This window comes from Austrofundulus limnaeus, unplaced genomic scaffold, assembly GCF_001266775.1.
Source record: "Austrofundulus limnaeus strain Quisiro unplaced genomic scaffold, Austrofundulus_limnaeus-1.0 Scaffold123, whole genome shotgun sequence".
Lineage (NCBI taxonomy): Eukaryota > Metazoa > Chordata > Actinopteri > Cyprinodontiformes > Rivulidae > Austrofundulus > Austrofundulus limnaeus.
The window spans coordinates 1,127,812-1,147,815 of NW_013952525.1; the positions used below are offsets into that span (position 1 = coordinate 1,127,812).

The window sequence follows — 20,004 nt, forward strand, 5'->3', positions numbered from 1 at the left end:
CTTTAAGTGTATATATTTGTCTATACACTTAAAGTGTACTAAGTATATTTTTACGTTGTTACATTTTAGTATTTAAAAGTATACTTAATACACTTAAAATTGTGCTTTTGTACAACTTAAATACAACTAAAGTATATTTAGTATTAAATTAGTTGTTCCAAAATAGCACTCTTTAAGTATACTAATGATTAGTGCGGCTTCAAGTATACTAAAGTATACTTAGATTTAGTATACTTAATACAATATTTTTTTCACCTGGGTTGTGACAGCAGGTAAGTAAAAAAAACAAAACAATAAATAGATACCTCCTCGAACAAATCCATTGGTAGCTATAGCAGAGGTGGAGAGGCCAGTGATGGTCGTCACAATGGTGGCCATGCAGACAATCACACAGGCAAGAACTGAAAATTAAACAAACGTCTTCAATGAGAAAAATATAACAGGACAAAGTCGTCACCATCAGTCTGAGGGACGTGTGAAGATTAAAACACAGCCATGAAGGCAAACCCCTGTAATTACATGTGTTACATGACACTTTGTGGCGACATTTCACATCAAAGGAGAGACTCACTGGCTGCTGGGTGGTGCAGGTTATTGACTGTTTAACGTAAACCTGTCAGTAAATATCAGCCGTGTGCTTCTGCTTGTTCATTTGAGTGCCGACATAAGAATTTGTCAAGTATCTGCAGGCTGCCCATTTTCTAACTATGGTGATAAGGGAGAATCAAAACAAGATAATTTAATTATTTTTAGCTTTTAGAAACAGTTTGGCCAATTTTAGCTTCCGTTCTGCTTGTTTTAACTTTAGAAATATATCCTTAAGCAAATATTCTTGACCTTTCACACTGCATTTTTGTAGAAAGTGCAGTTTTTCTAGTTTTAATTCTTTTTTGTCTACATACATGTACACACGAGTTTGTACTTCTATCATTAGTCATTTCTATAATCTAACCCTGCCTCTTACTCTGAATCTAACCTAAACTTAATTCATTCATACCTAAGTCTTAAACCTAACCCCCTCCATCAAAAATGGAGTTAGACCACATTAGGACCAGTCTTTGGACCACACAAGGACTGCTAGTCCTGACAAGCTAGGTGTGTATAATAGAAACTGTCCTAAAAAGATAACAAAAAGAAGTACACACACATATTTTGATTTATTGTTGTGTGTGCAGAAAGCTTTTAAACAGTGGATGGTTTTATATCTGAGTGCTTTCAGCCAGTCCCAACAGTCACATTAGGGAAATGAGGAAGCTGTAAAACAAAGGCCAAGCTCTTCAGCAGTACCTGATCTTAGAACTGATAAGACAAAGGCTGAAAACAGGAGTTCATTTTCCTGCTGCAGACGAGATGATTGCACTTTTTCTTAATAATTCAGTTCTGATTTAGAACTGAAAATAAAGAGAGATCTCTTAGAAGTTTATTTATAAATGTCTTACTTTTATTTTCAACTTTTTTTTTCTCAGCATATACTCAACATGAGAGTAAAGAAAGCAGGCAGAGAAATTACAAGGGTTCTGTTCAAAACTCGAAAAAAGAATAACCATAATAAGAGTTTTGACCTCTGCACATATTTAACAAGTTAATATAAAAAGTATTCAAATTTTATAGTAATTGTTTTTGTTGATCTGAAAAACTGTCTGAATATTTGATTTATACTTACCAATTCCAGCCTGGCCAACAATCCATGTCATACGGATAAAGAGCATCACTCCCCAGATGTTCAACATGCAGCGGACCTGCAAAGAGAAGAATTTGTTTCAGTGAGAAGCTGAGATGGTTCTGCGGTTGGGAAAAACAAATAAGTAAAAAAATTAACAACTAGTGACTGCCAAAACTGCAAAACAACCTTGGCATTTTAAAATCCACCACCTTGTCTGGACACAGTTAGAAAAATGATCAACTAACTACACCTGATAAAAGCAAATAAGAAAAATAAACTTTCAAAATTTATAAGTTCAAAAAACAAACATTGACCTTTTTTACGCAAAGCTGTAAAATAATGTAGGCATACTGAGGACTGACTGTAATAAGGCCAACAAATACAGGAAAAATCTGAGTTCACCTGATTAAATGAAACTGTAATGCTTTTTTAGAGAAAAACAGGTAATTAACTTTATTTTCAATGGTGGGAAATTTATAAGTAGGGATGCACAATATATCAGCATTCATATCAGTATTGGCCGATATTGGTCATTTTTTTTAGAATATCGGTATCGGTCCGATATGTAAAACTGGGCAGATATTAACATCTGATATTGATTTCCCACTTTTATCTTTTTGTTTCTGTTTTGGGAGGGGAGATGGTTGGTTGAGCAGCATCTGTTTGATCATAATAGTGATACTGATGCTGTGTAACCAGGAATAACTGAAGTAGAGCCATGTCAGAGGTCTGGTAGTTTATTTACGGTATCAAAAAAAGATCCAAGTGTTTGTGTGTATATGTATAATATAATTTGTCTGTTTGTGTAATATTGGTAAATATCAGTTATCAGCCATAACAGCAATAATTATATCGGATATCGGCTGAAATTTTCATATCCGGTGCATCCCTAGTTATAACTGAAGATATAACAAGAAATTGTGTTTGAGGATACTTGAAAAGTAAGAAATTTTAATGAAACCATTAAGACAGGAGATACTCGTATAAAAAAAATCTGTATTTTTAGAAGTGACTCACCAGCACCCCCTTAATCCAGCCAAATTTGACCACTCCTTTGGGCTCGGCAGCTTCTTTTGCAGCAGCCTCCTCAGCCGGTGTCAGCTCATCTCCGTTAGCAAAGCCATCCTCAAACGGCTCCTGAGAAACACAAGTGAGTTACTTTTACACAAAGAGCAGAAACTAAGAAGATGTAAGTTATTTTTTATTCATATAGATAGGACACAAACTATTCCTACTAAAATACAGTTACAGGAAAGAGATGTTGGAATTGGTCCAAAAAATAGCCTATTTGCTTAGGGACAGAGCACGTAATTAAAGACAACTCCTCAGGGTTTACAGCCAACAAACAGATGGTGTGTGACTCATAGAAAATATCATCTTTCACATGAACAATGCTTTAGGTCCTGAAGAGCTGTGGTAAATGTGGCCGTTTAAAAAGCAGTTCATTCATAGTCACTGCATTTGTTTCTCCACACAAGGAGATGAAATAAAGGCCAGAATAATATCTTATTACCAACAAGAGATACATTTTCACACAGAACAATAGAGTGACATATTTACAGCAGACAACCTCTGCCTAATTTGACTCAACAGTTTCAAATAACAGCACCAAGTAAACTGTAAGCTCCCTGAAAAGTAGTTCTAAACATGGAAACAATCCGGTGTAGCCACACACGAGCAGGATGAAAACCTTCCCATAGAAACAGTCTGTCCTCAAAGGCATTTATGACGCAGCTGAACTCGGCTGTAAACAGTAAAAGTAGGCGCGTAAAGAAAAAACAGACAATCCTTTTTCTGACTTTTTTTTTAAAAGGTACAATAATTTGTACTGGCCAGTTGGTAGAGCTGAGGCCTCTCAGAAAGAAGGCCGCCGGATCAAATCTCGGCCTTGGGACCTTTCTGGGTAGTAGGGATGCACGATATATTGGCATTGACATCAGTTTCGGCCGATATTGGTCATTTTTTTAGAATATTGGTATCGGCCCGATATGTAAAACGGGGCTGATATTAACGTCCGATTTTGATTTTCCAATTTTTAGCTTTGTGTTTCTGTTTTGGGAGGAAAAATGTTTGGCTGAGTGACATCTCTTTGATCGTCATAGTGATTTTTACGCTGCGTAGCCAGGAATAACTGAAGTAGAGCCATGTCAGAGGTCTGGTCGTTTATTTACGGTATCGAAAAAAGACAAGTGTGTGTTTGTGCGTACATGTATATAAATAATTTGAGTGTTTGTGTAATATCGGTAAATATCAGTTATCGGCCATAACACCAATAATAATATCCGATATCGATATCGGCTGAAATTTTCATATCAGTGCATCCCTACTGGGTAGAGTTTGCATGTTCTCTCCATGTACCCCGGCTTCCTCCCACAGACCAAAAGCATGACCATTAGGTTAATTGGTAACTCTAAACTGACTCTAGGTGTGGATAAGAGTGAATGGTTGTTGAGACCCTGAAAGGAAGAAGCGGGTATAGATGATGGATGGATGGATAATGTGCATTTTTTAAGCTGTAAACTTCATAACTGAAAATTGTACCATTGTATATATTCAAGCAAAATACATCAAGTAATTGATTGGGCAGTAAATAATATTTTGGTAAAAATACTATATATCATTCTTAATTTCTTAATTAAACTGGGGCTTTATAATGTATGTGAACCGTGGTTTGATTTATTTTCTTCAAATGATCAATTTCCATTAATGAAAAAGAGCCTATCTTTATTCTCAAATATTTGATGACTAAACAGAAGCAGCTGCACAAACAAACACAGGAAATTAACAACACTGACTTTATTGGACCATTACCCGACTGAACAAGAAGTAATCAAGACTACTGCCTCTGACAAGTTTAATGGTACTTCTAAATGTTTTTACCATTCAACAATTATTTAAAAGTATTATTTAAACTTGTGAGAGCCTACATGAATCAGAACTGGTTCTGTCTAAGCGGTTTATTGGAGTTTCTGTTACCACATGTGTATTTCTTGAACTGAGCCTCATGGAGTATGAGGTTAGTAATAAAGATAATTACATTTGCTTCAAGGGTAACTCTTTTTGGAAACATCTGGACAAAAGGCGATGCTACTGATGTAATTATGTAAAATCAAGATTAATGTCTGTTTCTCCTATGCTCCATTAGGGACTGTGTGTACACAAAAGGAAATCTATTTCAGGAGTTTACAGAAGCCTGTTTCCATCTTTTTATGACATTACTGACAGAGTTGAGCTCTGCTCCACATCCATACTGACCAGAATCATTTTTGCGTCGGGTTTCAGAACATTTCATTCAGTTCGTTACCGGGACACTGTGCACAATACAACTTAAAGAGGCATGGACTAAACTCGATTTCCAGTTTGAATCACTGGTTAAAACTAACCACATGTCAAATGCTGATTAGGTGACTGAAAGATTGCTATTAGACATGTTTCCTTCTTTTGATTGCGCTGCATTAATGCTAATTAGAGGCATTCGGAGTGCAAACCTTCGCCAAGACCAATTTCCCCCATCCTGCAATGGACTATTTCGTGGATACCGCCATCTTTGCCTAACACAAAGCATCATGGTCCAGTTTGGGGGCATCCGGTGCTGGTATGTGAATTAAATGACTGTGAAAATGGATTGTGGAGATCGCTGCGTGGTGTTTTACTTGTGTATATGTGCAACAATGATCACAGATACATGAAAATAAGTTTAAATATATAGAATAATGAAAACACAAGATTGTCGCTACTCGGTCTATAGATCTTGCACTAAATATGTTGACGTAGGTTACATCGATCTGGGCTGCGTATAATATTTCCTGACTACAGATCATTTTAACCACTTAATCTCTATATGGTTTATTTATTAACAATAATATAAGCTTGACAATTGTTCATTTCTTATTGTTAAACATGTCAGTGATGTAACAAAATATTTAAAACTTGAAATATGACTGTTTTTCAAAAGTCCTGAAGCCAAAATGTTGCCGCAAAAAAACAATCACCCATTTATCGTTGTAAATTATTATTGATATTAAGTGATTAGAACTGTGTGCAGCAGTAGCAGATGATCTGAGTCCTGAGTTCTCAGTTTGAAACCTTCTGGAGATCTGACTCTTGGTGTGACAGATTGTGAATGGTTGTATGTTTTGTGTCCCTGATGGAGACTGGAGACCTGTCCAGGATCGAAAAAAATAATCGGTGATTAGTCGACTATAAAAATAATCATTTGTGGCAGCCCTATAACCAACGTGCAGATCTTCATCAGGATCAAATAAAGAAGTAAACATGTTATTCAACTTCACACACGTTCTGCTGGCTATAATCATGAATTATTCATTCTCTCTGAAAGATCACAACTGATGAAACACGCCTCATTAAAAACACAAGGATCCTGTTTCAGTGAGGAGGGAAGGTCTAGTTTCCCCATTCTACTGCATAACAGAAAAAACAAAGTTCACTACAAGGACAGCTACAGTACACTTATTTTTATCAAATAATATGTGATCAAAAACTTTTATTTTAGGTCATTAAGTACTGCTGTTTCAGAATTTCAAACATGAACTGAGGTACAGGGACTTCTGAAAAATGAACACTTTGGACTCCAATAACGAATGGTGAAGTTTTTAAAAACATTTAGTTTGATCAGTTAGCATTTAAACTTTATGTTGAGGATGACTCTGCAAACACCAGATTTAGTTCTAAAATCTAAAATAAAATATCTCAGAAATTGACGGTGTTACACATTTCTCTATTGAGGTTGCTTATCTGTGGCATGCAGTGATCTTAAATGTTCTTTAATCCAAATTGTAACTCTGCATTCAATTATTATTTTGTGAATTTCAATAAAATTTGTTCAGTGGCTCATGAGATTTTTTGCAAACATGTCAAACACAAGAACAAGCAAAAACCATTTATCACCCTTTCACCTTCCGCAAAAGATAATAATGATCCAAGATAGTTCATAAAATCTTTTAAGAAAGTAGATATGAGGCTTTGTTTTTTATAGTATCTAAATTTTAGCTGTCCTTATCAGTCGTCTCATGCAGCCGCTCCACAAGCATGTGGATTTGCACACACATTGGGCCTCATGCAAGAACCGTTCGTATGCACAGATTTGTTCTTGAGTTGTGTGTACGAGTGATTTAGGAGAATTTGTGGAATTCACCAATGTTTTCATATTCTAAGATTTTTTTCAGATACGAACAAAATTCACGAGTGGTCCAGACCTGTCGTATATTTTACGAGCAGTCAGTCTGCTGTTATCCAGACGGATTTTCCTCACTAATAACTTTATATTTCATTAGTTTGAAGATATTTCGTGTTGAAAATAAATCACACTCCATAATTATGTTGACAGTAGGTTATTCTGTTTGAACTGGAATTAGATTTTAACAACATAAATTGATTAGATTAAGTTAAACTGTCTTTTAATGCTGCTGTATAACACTACAATATTAATATGAAGATCTCAAACTCAAAAACAACTTAAATTATGCATTAATTGAAGTTTGGAAACGTTTTAAAATGCCTCTTTTCAGAACCGCATCTGTTGCTTGCGACCGCAGGGAGGGGGGAGACAGCCAGGCTGGGGGGGGGTAGCGGTGCGCAACCACCCTTCTTCTGAATAAATGTAAACACAGTAACACAGTTGCTTACACTTAAATTAAAAATATTTGACCAAAGAAAACCCGGAGCTAGACTAGAGAGAGATGAATATGATTTATATTTTTATTTCTGTGACTGTAACGACCCACAGGAGACACGACATTAACAGCACATTTCATTCCTTTAAGCAGCTCCTTTAATTCCACGACACTGCTAAAGAGAACAATTTTTTTTCTCGATCTCTGAGAGCAGGACTACAATCTCTGAACTCCTAAAGTTCTTTTTTACTTTGCGATGTCGTTTATGAATGGACACTTCCTGGTATGTGGGGCAGGAAACATAGCCTTATATGGTGTTTTTGGGGTGGTAATTATTTAAATAACCTCTCCTCGTGCACAAGCAGATGAATACGAACAGGTGGAATTTATGCAGCTCATTTACACACTTTTCCTGAAGATAGAAGAGTTTGTTGAATCTGATGTGACATGTTCGTACGAACCCTTTGTACGAACAAAAGTAAGATAGGATAAGAATACGAACATGTTCTTGCATGAGGCCCAATGTTTTGAATTGTTAGAGCATGGATTAATCTGTATGTAGCTTGTTGGCAACATCTCAGTAAACCTGTCTATCTATAAAGGTTCAGATTAGTCCAGATTGCAGTTTTAGGCCTGTTTTGAGCTCAGCTGACACTGACGACAGATTTGTCTGCCTCCCCCTGCACAGCTTTGTTAGTGACTGAGAGGACCGATCAGATGTCTTCCATTTTAGACATCTCGCTTTTATTAGGAAAAAATAACCTCTCACAGCGTTGTTCATTATTCTTTACCATATTGAAGCTTTCCCACAGCTGGACGCACTGCTTCCTGGTGAGTCTGTTTGATGGAACTAAAAAAGGTTGACTTATACTTGACAGATTTCTATTTTGGAAATGTGTTGAATTCATGTTTGCCTTTGGCATTCAAGAAAGAGATGACAAGTAAGGCACCTCCAAACAGTAAGGAGCTTTATTTTGCAGCAAGGTAACAAAATCTATAAATTTGTTGAAAAAAAAAAAACGTTTCAATTTGGGTTACAAGCTACAAGCACCTATTGGTAGCATACAATATTACTTTGGATGAGAAATATGAACACCAGAAGAGAAATTATGCTGTTATTGATTTAACTAAAAATTGTAGATGGCATGCAAAGCTAATTTATTGCCTTACCATATTTTAACAGCACTTCAAAATAATTCTAATTAATGGCAGCTGTGAAAGTGCCATGTGATCTCATCATTGCTAGGGTTGGGCAATATTGGCAAAAAAATCATCATGATTAATTGTGGCATTTAGTCAACTCATGATGATTAGTAGATGACAATTGAACTTGCATGTTTTGACTCTAAATCAGTTACCATGTTCTAAAATTACACTTACAAATCAGTCATCCTCTGGCTTTCATCAGACTGTGGTTTATGGCTGTATTTCAGATAATTAATCAAGTTTGTAGTGTTCGTAGTGTTAGAATTTGCTCAGCATAAGCATTATCTCTGCGCCACAATGGTTTTAACTCGTTAAACTCAAAGTGCCAATTGTTAACTAATGAAAGTTTTTTTCTGATGATTATTTGCACACTACACAATCTCTGCATTCAACTCATCACACAGATACACCCAAGAGGAGCAAGTGTCCGGGCAGCATTTAGGTAGGTGTCGTGCTGAAGGACACCATAGGTATAGCTGGACCGGAAAGTCACAGATTTAATTACCTAAGTCGGCTGCCCTACCACTCCGCCACAGCCTATGAAATTAATAAACATGTAATAAATAAATAAATAAATAAATAAATAAATAAATAAATAAATAAATTACTATTTTATGAAAGGAGTAAAAAACATGCAGTCAAAAACAATGACTTCTTTATGACCAAACTACACTAATGAAAAGGAAAAATGTCCTAAATTTTAATAAGCACCTAATCATTCACTGCAGATATAATGACTAGCATCTCCTCTGGTTCTTTACAAACAGGGAACACAAATGTCATTAATGATCCATGTTCTTTACACGTAGTCATCTTTGTGTGTCTCCTTGGACCTGCATCATCTAATATTCCTCATGACCTCCTTTTCTGACTTTGTCATTTGGGAATTATCAGACACTTCTCTTTAATTATACTGTACATTTACAAAGCCAAAAAGTAAGTACCGGTATGTTCTTTAGCAGGTTAGTCAGTCAGTTGGTGAGAATTTTTTAAGTCTGAATTTCCAGTAAAGGTGCAAAAGAAAATCTGCTAAATGACAATTCCTTTTATTTATTTTTTTAATTTACAATAATATTTCATTTATTCGAATATTTATGAAGACTGTGAAACTGTAACAAACTACTGGAAATGCCACAGGCACTGCTGGCACCCCTGCAGAGTGTTTTAACACATAGCAGAAGTAGTATCACTTATTTGTCTTCAGATGGTTCAGACAGTATGTTCCACACCTGACCAACGACGTTCTAACAGCTACAAGTTTTCTATTATCTTTAATAAATTTTATACACATCCACACACACGCAAAAAAGATTTATATTAACACTGGCCTCTAACACCATAAAGTACTGTTCTTACAAGCCATTACCTTTTAGCTTTTCACCATAATGTTTTATATACACATGTTGAGGGAAGTCGGCCACCGCAAATGCTGTAATTTTGCAACTAAATGCAAACGAACAAAGCTGCTGCTGCCTCCTGTGATATGGCTTGCATGTGTGCACACAAGGACATGTGGCAACTTGTAAACAAGCAGATAAAAGAATGTTTGCCAAATTTTCCATGATGCTTGTCACTATCTAAAGAGGAAGTTGACTTTAGCTTCATTCGCATGAAACGGGTAGCCTCCAGAACACAAAGAAGATCAGAGTTTTGATTAAAAAGGTCTAAACATCTTGGGACTTTTTTTCATTAAACGGTTTCCTTATGAACAGCACACATGGTAACTCTGTGGACATGTGAAGTACACAAGAGAAAAAAGGCATCTTTGTCATAGTGTCCTTATTTCAAGGTGAATAATTAGGGGAATGCTGCTTTTAGCTAACAAAGTGAACCAGAGAGAGAAATCTAACACAAAGCGTCACAGGGAGAAGATACTTTAAGTTTTGATTTGTATCAAAGATAAAATTCAGAAAATGTCTACTGTTACCACTTCGTTACAAATGCAGTGAAAGTGAGCTCTTCAGTGGACAAAAGAAATTTGGTCAGTTTGCTGCTCTGAAGCACTCAGGTGTGTGTTTTCACAAAAACAGCGGCTACTCATTCACCCTCCCACCCACCCACTCAAGTGTAAATGTCCCAGCAAATTTACTCGAAGGTCAGACTGTGCCACGCAACATGAGAGTAAAGTGGGGATGTTTGGCCAAAATGCACAACACTCCTCTGTAGACCAAACTATTCTGGAGTCAAGAGGCCATCTGTCCAACAGCTGGAGCTTGGACCCAACTGGTCATGCAATGGGACAAGGATCCCAAACACCAAAGCAAATATACAACAAAGCAGCTGGGAAATAATCAAGACGATGCTCAAAGTCCAGACCAAAACCCAATGTAAGATGATTATCTCAAGTAACTGCTGGTAAACATGGTTCTCCAAGCAATCAAACTGTAGCAAACCTAGTTTCTGCACAAATCACTTCTTCATTTGGCTTAAAAAATGACGATCGAATTTAAATGTAAGTTATGTGAAGTTTTATTTCAACTTTTAAACACTTGTTAAAAACCAGACAACATTTTATTAAGTTCTTCAAATAAAATAAATTTTACAAGACAAACTAAAGTATCTTTTTTAAATATATGTACAGTATATCAAATAATGAGAAAGGCTTTTCTCAGCAAAATACTTTTTCTCCTGGTGAGAAGAGCACTTTCATAAACACCAATGTATTTTATTTGCACAGGCTCAGATGCTTCATGTACTCAGTTCACTGCTGTTTCAGCAGGAGGTGAAGAGATCCCAGTCAGTTCTGTTGGCCTTGGCACTTTTTTTCAAACATGTCCTTGTTTTTCTCCCAATATCATAGCTGTACTTGTTCATAACAGTCGAGTTTGTGGAGGGGAGAGGCAATGGACCCTGTGAGAAAATGATGTCAACATTGAGCTCTCATACCATAACTGAGCCTGCAAGTAGGGACATTGCACGTGCTTTGTAAAATGCTGAGATTAGCAGAGCTGGCAGCTGAAAGTCAATCTGCCAGGCAGTGCTGCTAGCAGCAGGCGCAAAGAGTACAGGTAACAGGAAATGAGAACATGAAGGTCACTGCTCATTTGTTCATTTAAGGTAGCCAAATTCAGAACAGTGAAAGAAACGCTTAAAAAATTACAATTCTCATTTTTCTCTTTTTTTAACCATTCAACAAGATAAAATATCAAAAACTGTACAAGACATTAGAGATCAAACAACTTTAGTTTTTTGCGTTTTTGACATTGGTTACTTATTTTCCATCCATTATCTATACCTGCTTCTTCCTTTCAGGGTCACGGGGGTCACTGGTGCCCATATCCAGAAGTCACTGTGCGAGGGGCAGGGTACACTCTGGACAGGTCGCAAGTCCACCACAGGGACACATAGAGACAAACAACCATTCACTCTCATCTAGGGACAATTTAGAGTGACCAGTTAACCTAACCTATTTGATCCAGGCAGCGACCTTCTTGCTGAGGGGCAACAGCTCTACCAACTGAAAGTTTGTCAGTTCAATGTTTACAAAATTTATAGAAGTTGAAAGAAAATCTTGTTTGATTTTTTTTTATGTTGTAAAAGTATTTATCATTCTGTATATTTGATGTGATTCAGTCAAAGGGGTTTTAGGCCTATAAGGAAATAGAGACACCTTGTTCTAAATAAAAGAAATGCATTTTTAAAAGTCATTGTGTAATGTTTAGGTTCTATCTCAGCAAGTACTTGGTATCAATACACAGTATTGACAAGTACCCAAACTAAAGTACTTGTTAGGGATGTCCCGATCAGATACTCAGTATCGGTATCGGTGGCAGATTTGGCCATTTTTTGAAAATCGGGTAAAATCGGATTTAGTCATGTGATCGGGCCGATCCAGTTTTTGCAACAGTTTTCAGCATCATCGTGCTTTACTGCTGCTGTTAAGAAGTCAAGACGCACACAAGTATGCAACCATGTCCACAGTGTGGGAACACTTTTCAATGGAAAACAATGATGCTGAAACGGCGTCTTATAAAATCTACAAACTGGATGTTTCTCATGGTGGGAACAGCAGGGCTCGCTTTAATACTACCAACCTTGTCACTTGGAAAGAAGTAAAGAAATAAAGCTGTCAGATGGGTGTCAGATCAGTAACGGAAAGACTAATCATTAAAAAAATCGTATTGTATCGGGAGCCAAAAAATCTAGATCGGGACATCCCCAGTACTCGTACTTGTACTCAGAAAAACTGTTAGAGATTTTCCAGGTCGCAGGGAGCAGGTGATTATCCAGAAGCAGGCTTTTCAATTCAATTCAAAAATACTTTATTGATCCCAGAGGGAAATTTGGTATTTTTTATATATTTTAGGTAAGATTTTGGAGGAGGGCATCAACACTTTAACCCCCACAAAAAATAAATAAACAAAATAAAAAAAATAAAAACTTACGCAAGCTTCCAGAATTTACATAGGTGAAAAAAACTGACTGGATCATTAACTGTGAAAACAAAACATAACAGCTACTGTAAGATCGCTGCCTGCCTCCTATGTCCAAGGCTATGTTCACACTGCAGGTCTTAATACTCAGATCCGATTTTTTGAAAAAAATCCGATCTTTTTTGTGTGAAAGTTCACATTACATTTTAAATGTGACCTGCATCAAACCCCTGTGTGAACGCTACACAGCACTGATGTGACACGCATTGCGCAGTAAAAGACGTGACGTCTCATCAGCCGGCTTGTTTGTTTACAGAGCTCTAGCATGGATGCTACATTTTGCACATCGAATCGGAAGTTGTTGTTTAATCAGAGCCGATTAAATAATTATCTGACCTGCTTCTTTAGTTCAGTGTTTATATCTGAACCTGCCTCTGACCGGGATGCTCCAGTTAAATTTTTTTTTTGAACGAAACTACGAGCTGGAAAAAAGTATCGACCGAGTATCGAACTTTAGGATCGATACTCTCCGCGACCCAGGCTGGACCATTATTATCATACTATCTACGTGGAAAATGAAAAGTAAAAAGATGAAKCAACTGGACTTGTGTTTTGGAGCTGTAAACACACGGAGCTACAGATTTAAACAGCGAGACTTGAGGTTAGTGTCTTATCGATCCTTCACCCCCTCCTCCTGATGAAAAAGTCAGATGTGATGTGACATGAGCGTTCACACTGCAGTCACTTTGAAAACATCAGATATATATCCGATTTAAAACCACATACTGAAACGGCCTGGGTCGGATTAGAAAAAATCAGATTTGTCCCGTTCAGACTGTCATAAAAAATCGGATATGAGTCAGATGGGTCAGAAAAAATCTGATTTGGGTTGGATTTGCCTGCAGTGTGAATGTAGCCCAAGTCAGCACATTTTATTGTCTTCCTATGGCTTCATAAAATAGATGCTGTTGGCCCCTCTGACGCTTAGGAAGCTTACAAAATGTACAGAGAGAGAAACAAATTTTGATTGTCTTGTAAAAAAAAAGAGATTGAAAACAATACACAACAGCAGCTACTGAAGCTGTAAAATCGCTACCAACCATCTGTATCCAGGTCTCAGAGTTACAAATAGAAATTTAAAAAAAAAAACACTCTCGGTGGACTGAAGATTGGCAGGGTGTCCTGAGGTGTCGCCAGCAAATAGAGGGCGACGTAAAGCAGAACAGGGCATCGTAAAGACACTTCTAGCTAAATGCCTGTCCAGAAGTCACTGTGAGAGAGGCGGTTTATACCCTGGACAGGCCACAAGGATACCACAGGGTCAGATGGAGACAAACAACATCCACGCTCTCACTCACACACAGGGACAGTTTGGAGTTACCAGTTAACCTAACATGTATGGTTTTGGTCTGTACGTGGATGTTCCTGACTGAGTCATTCTGCTTTCTTTAAACAGAATCTGCAAAACTGCTGCCGACACATCTATTGTACCCTGAGCTTAATTACTGTACATGTAGTGCTCTCAGGAGGGGGTCGGCTAGCTGTGCCATTTCTGACGCCGAGCTTTGTGTGGAGAATTCAAATCTGGTAGTAAAAAGGAAGTCAAATCATTTGTCCACAAAAAGCTGACAATAATTTACAAGCTGGTCCAAAACAAAACGTGTTGCGTCTCAAGAGTCTCACTAATACGTTCTAGAGCAAGACATCCCTGTCCTTCCAGTTCAGATAGTTAAGCAAACATCAAAAACAAGGGGCAGTCTTAAGGAAACCATATGAAATTGCTCAAAATTTGTTCAAAAAAACGCAAATACAAAAAAAAAAATAGTGTGTAGTAGTAGCTAGGACTGCAACAACAAATCGATAAAATCGATAAAAATCAATTATAAAAATCGTTGGCAATGAATTTCATAATCGATTCGTGTTACAGGATTTATGCGCCCCTCGCCATGTTGCGGAGCCGTTTACGTCACCCACAGAGCGTTGTCAATGACCGCAGTTAGTTACCAAGAAAACTCTACCTGTAAAGAGCCGCCCTCTCTGACTCTTGGGTGAAAAGCAGAGACTACGAACTTTAAACCAGTTTTTAAATCGTGTTGTTAGGCCAAGTAGATCCAAAAATACGATAAAAAACGTATCTGCTACATTTATTCTTTTTAAAAGACGTCTGATTTGATGCGCACCGCGTCACGAGGACGAAATGCGTACGGGGGAGGAGGGAGACCTTAAATCCACCGTTTCGTCCTCCTCTCGTGACAAAAGTATAAACTCTCCAGTTTTTCTGAATGAGGCCCAAAGTTATTTGTTGAGCAGCAAAACGGTTCAGGAGGAAGGAAAAAAATAAAATAACGCAATCGAGCAGCAGGTCTGCAGGGAGAGGGGAGGAGGGGTGGCTGCTTCAGAACAGTTTTTATTGGGTCAAACAGAACCAACAAGAATGAAACAAAAAGTAAAGAATTAGAGAAAAAAATGTTAAATGTAAATAAATTCTAATTATAATAAATTAATAATAGTTTTACATCTAAAAATCATATTTTATTATTTTAATCTATTTTCCTCATTCAGCAACCTATTAAATTTCTGTTATGTTTCATGTAGGAGAAATACACATTTTTTTCAGTCAGTATTTAATACAGCTGGCAAAATAAATTGTTAAAATATGTATTGCGTGCTTCTGTTTTTTTTTAATTCAGGAGATTATAAAAAATCCTTCATTTTATGGGAAGACCCTCTTGATTCAAGAGAAAACTGTTTTTAATGGCTGCTTATTAATTAATTGTTAATCAATCTATAAGATAAATCAACTTCAGATTAATTCATTATCAATAACTTGCATCCTTAAGGAGTTAATTTAATTTATATCTACTCATATTCATGTAATTAAGCATTTTAATGATTTGGCCGATTAATCAATTAATCGAAAAAATAATCAACCGATTAATCGGTTATTAAAATAATCGTTAGTTGCAGCCCTAGTAGTAGCTGTAACTGACTGCTGCCATCTTCACATACAAACATCCCAAATTATTATTGAATCGGTACAAAACATTAAAACCGCTGTAAACAAAAATGTAAAACATGAACCATCTCCATAAAACAAACCAAATATTTGCAACACTGCATTCTCTAAAGAACATGGTTGCAAAACAAGACATAAGTACACAAAAATTATTAAAAGACACAACCCAGCCTACTGACTCAAGTATTTATTTACAGAAATATTTCTCATTTCATGAAAAGCACATGTCTACATTTAAATAGTAAATGGACTGTATTTATACAGCTCCTTTGGATACAACAAGGATAATCAAAGAGCTTTACATTACAGTATGTGTCCTCAGTTACCCATTCACACACATTCAGCACTCTACTATTGTAACCTAACGTACAAATCATCCTATGGAGACTAATCAGTGTTTTAAATCACATTTGTACAGTGATGGGTCACATCAGAGACAGTGGGGATTCAGAATAGCAGGAAATCAAACTGCCAACTCTCTGATTTAACCACTCAGCCACAGCTGCCCTTATTGCAAAATACAGAGAAAGATTTTGCATTTTAACCAGGCTATAAAAAAAAACATAAATTTGCCTCTTTTTGTCTTTGGTAGAGTTTACATTTTCCTCGGTTATTAACCATTTTATCTCACAATCAAAGTTTGATGATGATCAAAAAAAATAAGACCGACTTTAAAAAATAAATACATAAATGAGGGACAATAAAGATGTCACATCTCAACAAGAAAGTCACAAGCAAAAACATGCATGCTAGATCAATTGGTAACTCTAAATTGCCCCTCAGTGCAAGTGAGAGTGTGAATGACTGTGTTGTTTATCGCCATGTGACTCCTGATAATACTTGCAACCCATCTCTGACACAGGGACTGTTCTGAACAGGCACCTACTCTCCACAACCCAGAAAGAAAGAAATGGATGAATAAACAAATCACAGCACAGACCTTTCATTTCATTTATTTGACCAGTACGCACTCTACGTGTTTTACGTTGACCCCCCGCACGTGAAGTCACGCTCTTCAGAAGGCGGCCCACTTCACAGTGACAGGCATCAAAACAACCTATGTGGCACTTTACAGACAACCTACCTGCTGAATGAAGCTGTGGAACAGTTCCTCGGTTTCTGCTCCACTACACGACATGAACAAGAGAGCTCACCAGCTCTCCTCACCTTCTCATGCTGGTGTAAACTGGGGAAATGTCATTTATGACAGTGGTATAAATCATGTGGTGTGAATTCAGGCAAAGTCAGCGATCAAATCAACAAACACGTCAGAACGGAGACGGTCTGGGTCAGTCCATTTCCAAAATTTGTAAATAACGCTGTCGAAACCTCACAGGGTCCACACATCTCAGGACAATGGAGAGAAGTTATCAGGAACGTGTTGTTACTATCAGGAAAAGTTGTAATTATTCTCTCATATCAATGAGTTCTGGCGATGTTACATGCCGTCTGGAAATGTAGAGAAAGAAACGCAATTCTCTTCACGTTACGGAAATAACTGAGAAGACGCCGACAGCGGGAGGAGGGTCCTGCTGCAGTCACTCTGGTTCCGGGACCGGTATCGGACAGACTGAGGGAACAGCTGATCAACATGTGAGGTAAATGTTCGATACGTCAGAACTTATTCGGCAAATGTGTTTCCATCTCCTTTTGTGCAATAACTCTTTTCGAAAAAAAAAAAAAAACCTCAAGCAAACGTATACATTTTTTGCAAATTAGAGGAAGTTTTTTGGAATCATGTCGTTTCCTTTTCTTATGCGATACTCCAAAATGTGCATTAAAAAAACATTGATGGAAGCACAGCTTATGAGCCCCAACCAGGTGTGCTACTTCCACAGACAAATTTGCTTGGCTTGAACAAGTAGAAGGCTTGGCTATACTGGCAAACGCAACTTTGGAAAGCAATCGCAGTCGCTCTGTTCAATAACACTTCCTGCGTTTGTCTTGGCGCCTCTACATGATTAGGTGACGTAGATGCAAACGGTCAATAATTTTATGATAGATACTCAAAAGTTTATTGCGACTGTCTTCCTTATAGCAGCTGTATTTTTTGTTTTTACTGACACTGGGTAGTAATATGCTGCAATCAGGACCACAACACAGTGTATAAATCATCAAGGTGTTTGCTGTGCCTTCATAGACGATCAGTTCCTCCAAACTTTATGTTTTAAAGTTCAGATAGACATGCCAGTGTGTGTTTGCAATGAGATAACTTTTACTTATTTCATCAGTACTCAAGTACTTTGAACAACATGCCAGACTTTTTATACACAATGGAGCTGGAACACAAGAGCAACAGTTCAGTGGCAACATTTAAGCACTGTGCATGTATGCTTGGCTGCTCTGGACTGAATAAATCTGCTCTGTCACCACTTCTCTTCCGGTTTGTCAATACGGCCCAACAGCATGCTGCTGTAGTTGGTGCTGCCATTTTAGTAAATGACTAGTTTAACATGACAGCAAGACTTCTTACTTGCGCCTACAGTTTATATCCAATCCAACCAATTAAAAAGTGACCTCCTCATAATCAAACACCATATCAGTAAAATCAGAGAACTCCAAGAGTTTAGCCTTAACAGAGCTGTGTTACTGACAATACACTGAATCACTCATTGATTCCTGTGGAAAAACATCAATGAGCAACAATTGATTGGTACAATGGAATTTCCTATGGCACATTTCAATCTGAATGTGCCATAGAGAAACAGACACACGATACATTGGAAATACCAGGGTCAGTGTGACCTTCAAAACATCACAACCCCCATGGATTCCTAAGTTCAGAAGTTATTTCCCTTCAGTTAAACCACGCAATGCTTCTACTGGAAATATTAGCGAACCACAGCATTTAATTAAAAACTTGAAGGCAATAACATACATATCTGCCAGCAACTGTAATTTTGTGGTGATGAAACTTACTAGCCTCCCATTATTGTACAAGATATTTGCAATTAGGAACCAATATATGCTGACAAAAAGGAAAACAATGAGCCCTTTCTGTTGCACAACCTTGAGAGAACATACAACTTGCTTTTCATCACAAACTACTTCATGACTGGATATTGAAAAACTTATCAGTTCCTTCAAAGATTAAGTTACAGTGCAGAGATGGTCCTTTTCACCATAATTTATTTATTACACTGGCTACAAACACTTGCACCAAATGTTAAAACATCATTTTTATTTTAAAGGAAATATCCAAGCCTGTATCTATGCATTAAAAAATGACTTGACCCGATGGTTCACAAACTCATCTGAAACATACTCTAAGATGTTTCATATGAATAATAAAGCTGTGGACACTTTAAGATTCAAAGAGGCTTCTTAATGTGGACCAGGCCATTGGCTAGAGGAGAGTCAGTTCAATTTCCCCTTTCAGTTTTGCAACGTACCATTCAGGCATAACAACGCTGTCAGGGCACCCTGCCGATCTTTGGGTTTGCCAAGATTTAACAGACATTTTTCTGGGTGAGACACAGCTTTTGCTCTCAAACATACTAGATAGGCCTACAAGCCAATCTGAATTAGGATGGCAGTGAGTGAGCCTTGGGTCTTGGCAAAACTCAAAGCCAGCATGCACCAAGCATGGACCACAATTTTATGCAGCCAGAGGAAGATGTATAAAGAATAAACTGAGCTTGGATAGAGAGTTGAGATTTTACTGCTTTGGTAGCTGCTGTTGCTACAATTTTTGCTCCTTGTCCATAAGCCTTTTCAGGGGTAGACATAACCATTGTTTAGGTTATCCGAGACAACCAGATCATGTCTCCTGGTTGTCTGGTGGACAACCAAGAAAAAAAATACCTTGATTAAAATCCTCTGCCGTGGATGTCTGTCATTTGTAAAAATGAAAGGGAGAAAGAACTTGGTAAAGCTGAACAGAACACTAAACTGTAACTTTTAATAAGTGTACATAGTATACTCCTATTTAACTGAAAATGTTTGACCTATGAGCAGAAAAAAGTTTATGAATGTCGGGTAACCTCTAGATTTTATTAGCAACATTTTTGCTGCTTTACTCCCTGACCCTTAAAAACTCTATATCAAAGAAGAGAATGAGGAAGTTTTATTCACACAGATCCTGTCAACCTGGCTGACTGAGAACAATTATAT

General features: G+C 37.3%; 1 protein-coding gene across 3 annotated transcripts in view; it reads right to left on the reverse strand.

Annotated features, from left to right (window-relative positions):
• The window catches only part of slc12a2 (solute carrier family 12 member 2), a 70,954-nt gene that overhangs the window by 42,482 nt on the left and 8,468 nt on the right, over positions 1–20,004 (reverse strand). For all 3 annotated transcript variants that reach the window (XM_014015140.1, XM_014015138.1, XM_014015141.1), the window contains 3 exons: positions 2,681–2,800; positions 1,664–1,739; positions 306–401 (listed from right to left, as the gene is read on the reverse strand). In XM_014015140.1, coding sequence (XP_013870594.1) covers positions 306–401; positions 1,664–1,739; positions 2,681–2,800 — 292 coding nt within the window. The remainder of the gene's footprint in view (positions 1–305; positions 402–1,663; positions 1,740–2,680; positions 2,801–20,004) is intronic.